The sequence below is a fragment of the Neopelma chrysocephalum genome, unplaced genomic scaffold (assembly GCF_003984885.1).
Source record: "Neopelma chrysocephalum unplaced genomic scaffold, ASM398488v2 Primary Assembly neopelma1_59, whole genome shotgun sequence".
Taxonomy (NCBI): domain Eukaryota; kingdom Metazoa; phylum Chordata; class Aves; order Passeriformes; family Pipridae; genus Neopelma; species Neopelma chrysocephalum.
In genome coordinates this window covers 16,193,856-16,201,023 of record NW_020897714.1, presented here as the reverse complement: position 1 = coordinate 16,201,023, position 7,168 = coordinate 16,193,856, and the positions used below count along the sequence as shown (strand labels likewise).

The 7,168-nt window shown below is 41.1% G+C and overlaps 1 protein-coding gene across 4 annotated transcripts in view; it reads right to left on the bottom strand.

The window, feature by feature from the left end:
- Positions 1-1,043: 1,043 nt before the first annotated feature.
- ATF7IP (activating transcription factor 7 interacting protein) overlaps positions 1,044-7,168 on the bottom strand; it is an 89,499-nt gene continuing 83,374 nt past the window's right edge. For all 4 annotated transcript variants that reach the window (XM_027680067.1, XM_027680065.1, XM_027680068.1 and 1 more), the window contains exons 14-15: positions 6,032-6,141; positions 1,044-4,601 (exon numbers count right to left, since the gene is read on the bottom strand). In XM_027680067.1, the coding sequence (XP_027535868.1) occupies positions 4,185-4,601; positions 6,032-6,141 (527 nt within the window). In that variant the 3' untranslated portion in view covers positions 1,044-4,184. The remainder of the gene's footprint in view (positions 4,602-6,031; positions 6,142-7,168) is intronic.

The window sequence follows — 7,168 nt, the reverse complement described above, 5'->3', positions numbered from 1 at the left end:
GTATATGTATATAAAAGAGAAGAAAACAATACTCGGCCTGCATAATGACAATAAGAAATAAAGATGCATTTTTAACTTAAAAGGAATGAAAAGGAAAAATCATTCTTTTGCTTTCTCCTAGCTATCCTTATTATTTTTCTTCTCCCCTCAGAAGATGTTTTGAAGGGAATACAGACTTGGGTAGCAGGGCTGGCTCAGTGTCATTTGAACTCCTCTCCCTCCAGTGTTTTCATACAATGCCCAGCCCAACCCAAATCAGCAAAATTAAAAAAATATATATTTAATATATCAAGCTTCTATTTAAAATATCTGCATAGATATTTTTGACTAAAGGAAAATACTCAAAAGAGTTTATAAGAAGGCAGAATCACAGCTTGATTTTTTACAGTGTATGCAATACTCATCCTGGGGAATGGCTGTTTAGGGAGCAGCAACAAACGTGACTCATTCTTACATACAATACAGTTTTAAATTTATTGGACATTTAAGACAAACAGCATGAAGGGTGGACTGAAGTGACTGTTTTTGTTACAGTACAAAATGGTGTTCAGATTCTACTACTGGGTCCAATCATGCTCCCAGTGAAGGCACAAGGGGTTTTGCCTTGGTTTTCAAAGGAAGCAGGTTAAGACCCCTTAATTGTACAGGGAAAAACACCATGGGTGTTTCCAGCCTAGTGCTAAAAACCTTGGGAATGAGTGAGTGTCTCAGTGCTTGTGCTCAGTGATCTAACATGGCCAAAGGTAGTACAAATAATTCAAAGGAGCAAAGTCTAAGCCCAACTGGTACTCCTAGGGAAGCTGTTCAGAGCATGAAAATAATTACAGGCAGAAATAATTACAGGCTGAGGGGAACCTACCTCTGCACCCTTGTGCTTTCTGAAGCTGCCATTGCAGGTGCAGTACAGATGCTACACTTGCAGTCTGCCCTCTCCAAGGTTTAGTTTTTTGTATGCAATAAAGCTTTTTTAGACATAGAGCAAAATAAAAGAGGCCAGTGAAGCTGCAACTAGGAGAAATGCAGTGGACAGGAATGGCATTTTGCCATCAGCACTGCATAGCAGGGCTCCTCTACAAGTAGATGGACTAACTCAAATTACATTCAGCCTGGACACTGAGAGGCTGTTGTGACACACAACCCAAACCTAAAAACCACGAGAAAGTAAATAATGATGGAAAACACAGCTGTAGAATCAGTGCTGTGTTTGCTAAAACACAGGAAAGTAAATCCAAGGTAGTACTGCGGAAATGTTGTGTACCCAGAGGCAGCAGCAAAACACACAGTCAGGAACAACTTTATACCAGGCTATTGAAAGTCAGATGGAAAACCTTGCATCAAGTGCAGAGAAGAAACTAAAACCAACTCTTCCACTTAAAAGCCATACAGAGCTTTTTAGCATATTTAAAAGTGGATTATTGGAAGGCTCAAGCAATTGACACTAATGAAGAGACCAGTCTAGAGACACAGTAGTAACAGACCTGTAATGAATGTTCCTGAATATTCTGGTAATACTTTCAAATAAATTCTAATAAATGAAACAAATTATTTCTGATTGTTTGTTGCTAGCAGAAATTTAGTTTCTCAGTAGCTTTATTCTTTCTGGGAGGTAAAGGATAATAAAATAACCAGCCACTCCACCACACGGGGTAAGTGCCATGAGGTAAGGAACTAAGCAATACCCGTGTTCAGTAGCATAAGGGGTCTGTTAAGCCAGAAGCCAGTTTTCACAATCAGTTCAGTGAAGAACTACATCTGGAGTAAATAAAGATGAGTCTTCTTTCTCTAAGGATGTAACCCGCAAAACCTCCAAATAGAATGCCAGACCATCCCTAATAATACCTCACTGAAGGAAAGAAAAAAATTCTAATGCAGGGCCTGCACCCCCTGCCTTTCCCAAACAAGACAAACCTAAAAACAAGATCTAAATGCAAGCACAAACTATAGAAAAGCTCATTTATTGTTTGGGCTGGAATCACAAATAAGTGCATAAATTCCAGGCTGTAGTCTAATTTTAACTTTTAAAACTGTAAAACTTCATTGTGCTGATATGGCCAAGGGCTCTTTGGTACTACCTCAAAGATACATTAAAAAAAAATTGCCCAAGCAGGACTTGACAGCCATCAACTGGAAAGAACTGCTCTAACCTCTACTACAGAACTGGCTTTATAAGAACCCCGCTTTAGACTAAATAGACTAAATGCATTATTAAGCAATTATTCCTTGAAATAGGCAGACAAAAAATTAATTAAACATAGAAAAATTCAAGGCATTTTTGATTATTGGCACCAGAAATACAGGGAGAGCTGTAGTTCAGAGGAAATTGTTCCTACATGAGAGTTGGTGTGAACCTTCTCTGATGATACCTGGATTTAGCCAGAATTTTTGCTTGCCCAAATCAACAGAACCGCTAAATTTAAATGCAAGTTTCCATACCGAGAATAGCTGTTGCTCACTTGACAGAAGTGACAATCCCAGCTACATGAAGGAGTGCAATAAACCAGACAAAAGTCTACCATGTCATTTCTTTCACTGTTAAAAGTTCTCAAAAGGAACATAACTAAAGAACCCATAATCTCATAGTATATTTCACCAGTCCTGGTTTGGGATTTAATTTTTCTGACACTTTTTCAACCTTGCTTTACACTTCAAAATGTTGGTTGTAAGAAAAAGGGCATCGAAATGAAAAAATGTTATATTCTGCAGCTTTGCTATATGATGGATTAAAAAAAAAAGAATCTTTCCCCTCTAAACCCACTGTTTGGTTTTGTTGGGCAGGAATGCAACTGAAAATTGCCAAAATCAAAACCTTACATACGCTTTCTTGTCCAGGTGAGTTACAACTTGGCTCTGCAAACAACAAGTTTAACATGTCAATGACAGCGGGGCAGATGCACCAATTTTCTTTTCTCAGCTCAGAAGCATCATGAAAGCATCTACTAACATTTGCAATTACTCACAAGGTTTAGGCCAGTGTCTAAAATAGTTTCTAAACTGCTTTGGCCGTGTTGGCTTTCTGCAGAGGCAGGCAGGTGCTGAAAGAGAGAAGACAACTGGGAAGCCAACTTCTCTCTCCGTACTCACTGAACATCCAAACTGAGTGCCAACAGACAGAAGCTTTCATAGTGCTGCACCACAGAGGTTTCTTCTTTGGCTGAATTGCAGCATACAGCTTTCCCAAAAGAACAGGGAAAGGCTGTGGTGGAAAATACTGTCTGTATACTGTAATATTCTTGACAGGACAAAAACAACTGCTCAAGAATTAAAGTGAGGAAAGGGCTGAGTGATACTCAGATAGAATGCAGATAAAAACGAGTTCAGCATCAGCAGATGTTACACTTCCCGGTCTTTACAGAAATAATAATTACTGCAGGCCTGGAAAATGAGAAGCGCTAATGAAAGACTAGAAGGATAAAGGGAAAAATAACTCCAAGCAAATAAAAGAACACCACAAGGTATCTGGCTACATTTTATTTTTGAAATTATTCTTTAAGGCACAAAATAAATCTAAAAAATAGGACTGGATGTATGAGGAGAGAGGCAGAGAAACTGTCTGAACTAAAGAGGTATGAATGCAGCTCTACAATTCAGACATGACCTAGGAATGCTCCCAGGGCGAGTGGGGGAGGATGGTGAAAGTAGAGGAGTGTTCTTATTTATAAGAGGTAGGAGGTTGTGGGGTGATTTTTTTTCCCCCACTACCTCCAAATTTACACACATATGGGTTCCTGGCCAGACTAGAAGTTCCCTTCCCTCCCCTCAGAGAGTTCATTCCAGTTTGTAAAGTAAGACCAGACCACTCAATCTTCCAGTACAAATGTGTATGTTTGCTTCAGACGAACTGTAATTTACTATTTTGTTCCCACTCAGAAGCAGAATCCCAGGCATTCAGGATGCCCTTGGATAAAGGGTAGGTAGGTATCTATATGGAACAGCTGTCATGGAAGCGAAAATGAAAGTTTCAAATGGCCCATGACATGAACTATTCAGAAAAAACAGGCTCTCTTGCTGCAGGTGACACTTTATTTTTCTTTTGGTTCTGAATGCATGTAGTGTATCACACAACTGTCTAAAATAATTCTGCAGAGAGTGGATTTAAAAGTTAATTACATGCATGGGATCAACTCCCCCAAAACTGGGGTAATTCTTGGTACCAGGGCAGGTTTAAAGGCTCCAAAGATCTTCGTTTAACTGCTCTGAGAAGAGATCACATCTGTGGACTGGGGGTCACAGAACGGTCCAAAGCGTCCATAGATGTCCTTAGCCCGGACTGCAAAGTAATATTTGCTGCCAGATACGAACTGTGTAAGAGTGCATGCCATAGGGAGAGGAAGGGCCTTCACTTCCCCGATCTTCTTCCACTGGGAGGGCATAGTGGCACTTGGGTCCTCGTGGTAGGCATAGAGATGGTAACTGTCCACATTGGCACAGCTCCGGTCCACCTCCATGACACTCCATGACAGCACAATTCCATTCTGGCTCTGTACCCGTGCCAGCTTCAGCTGTGGCTTTTGAGGCGGAGAAGTGTTGGCAGCTTCAGGGGGCAGACGTGGTGGCTGTGGTGCCTCTGGAAGTGGGGCAGGATGTACAGGGCGTGGTGGCTCCTAAGCAGCATAAGGGCAACAAGGGAAACGTCAGAGTTTAAAGCAGTTGGAAGGAGGCTTTAATTCATCATTCCCCAGGTAAGTGGAAGCTAATGAGCCTGCAATCATCCAGCCATCACAACTGTCAGTCCTGTGTGCAGAGGCAAGGGAGCAGCAGCAAATGTTGAGAAGGGGTGGGACCAAGGATGCCATAAATTCTTAGGTTATTCACATATAAATCCCTAGCTCTACTACTGATCATTGCTGCAGTTATTTCCCTATATCCTCTTTGCTTCCCAGCCAAGAGGGGATGGAGTGAACACTGTGCTCTTTACCACAACTGAGCAGGCAGGTTCACAATGACTTTGAGCCAATCTACATTTGAGCTGCTGTTCCCACATTACCCAAAACACCCCAGGCAGTGCATTAAACTGACAACTCATCATCTTTTCAACAGACAGGTTTTCAGTCACAAACGGAAGAAAGGCTAATGGTGCTACACGGATTTTATCCCTTAAATTCACCACAAAAGCTCCGCCTCAGTTTCCAGAAAATTTTGAAATAAGGGCAAAAATGTTTCTTTCCAATGATATTTCCTTTTTATACTGCAAAACCAGTCCTAGGTCTCTTGTTTATGTTAGTTAAGATGAATTTAGGAACATAAATTTCATACAATGAGTATGAAATTTTGTTATTTTTCAAACCTGGGATCTTTCAGGTTGGAATCTGGGGTAGATTTTGGCATCTTAAGTGTTCTGTGTGATATTGGCTGGATTTAGTCTCATTATTTGTCACTGGAGAATGCATGAAGTTGAATGGTGTCTAGACTGAAAGAATGGTAAGCCACCTTCTTAATAATATATTTACCATTTCAGGACACCATAAGTAATGCAACTGCCCAACAGTGAGTGTGCAGGCAATGTATTTGAAATGAAATGAGTCAGAGAAAATTCTCAAATACTTACAAAAAGGGGTTTGAGTCAATGCAGAAGTAATCACCCCCAACAGTGATTAAAAAAGCCCTCTGAAATATGGGAATTGGCAACCTTGGGGATCTTGTTTGCATGTTGTTCTGTTTCCTCAGTTTTGCAAACAGCTGTACTGAAAAGCTCGTGAGCCAATTCCCAGCCAAACCATGACTAAATGTTTTTAGTAGCAGTTCTTTTGTACCCTTGACTCCACAAGTCCGTGCAGACAATCCATGTACTATTTTTCAATATGCACTACTGGTGATTTGGAGAAGGCCAGGGTAAACTAACATTGCATAGCTTTTACCATTCTGGGCAGAAGTTGCTGTAGGTGATTGGGTGGTGCTGTGCACATGAACTGGCTAAAAAGTGTCTAGAAGGCACATCACTATTCTGCAGTTCACGCTAAGAAGCAATCTGAGAGGTACTAATGCAGAGACAGGCCTGTAAATTGCATTAAGTAATTTCAAAAGCACCACTCACAGCATGCGCTTGCGGCGGTCGATGATGCACTGTCAGCTGAGGTGCTCCAGACCCGAGAGTCAGCCCGTTGTTCACAACGTAGGTTGTCTGAGGCATTCGCACTGCCATACCTGTAAGAATCACAATGAATACTTTTGAGTATTCAATAATTACAATCAGCTAAACAGAATATTGGAAGGCCAACTCCTTGGTTCAGCTGGATGAAACCAAATTTCAGACAGACACACTCTCCTCAAGCTTCCAGCAAACTGATGAAGCACTGCCTAACAATAGTATCACCTCCTATCCCCTGAAGCTGTAAAAGTGAGAAGAGAGCAAGTATTTATGTTTGCAGAGGGGGCAGAATGTCGCTTTAATAATTTGTAGCATGAAAGAAATGGGTGGGGAGGGGGAAATACAGGGAGCTTAAGTATGGAAAGAAAAACATCACTTTGAGATTCAGAAAAGAAAAGATAAATGCTGCTGCAGTAGATTGATATCCACTCAGAAAGCTGTGCTATGGGTGGCACTGAAAACAAAAAAGGTAAGTCACAGTCCAAGCTGCTTGTCCTCCCTCACAGAACAGACACCATTGTTGCAGAGCAATTCAAATTAGTAGTAGAATAGCTAAGGCTTAGTAGGAGAGTAGGCCTAGAAAGCAACACTCCAAAGTAGTAAGTTAGCAACCCTGTTTGTGAGCATGAAATGTACTGAAGAAGTGGAAACAATAATTAAAGGATTTAGTCAAGCATGTATATAATGATTTGTTACCTTGGATGTGGTGAGGGTCTGTTAAACAGTTACTAGGGGTAAGACAGCTTGAGTAGATTTATGATTAGAGTAGCTGATTGTCAACTGTTAGCAATATGAGCTTGTTTGTAACTGAATGAAACTGTTCTGTTGTGGAGACAGCACGTACTATTTCGCCGTGGAAACCACATGTAAACTTGTTTGTGTATAAAAGCTGAACTGAAAATGAAGGTCTTTGGAATCCTGACTTAGGACGCTAGTCCTCAGGTTCCCGGGGCCCCGAATAAAGCACCGCATAAACCGGCACCAAGTTGGTTTGTGTCTTTGTTACGGGCAACACCATGATGGATATTACTCACAGGCATCACCATTTCATTCATTCCCACAGCAAATTGACCTGACTGGCAG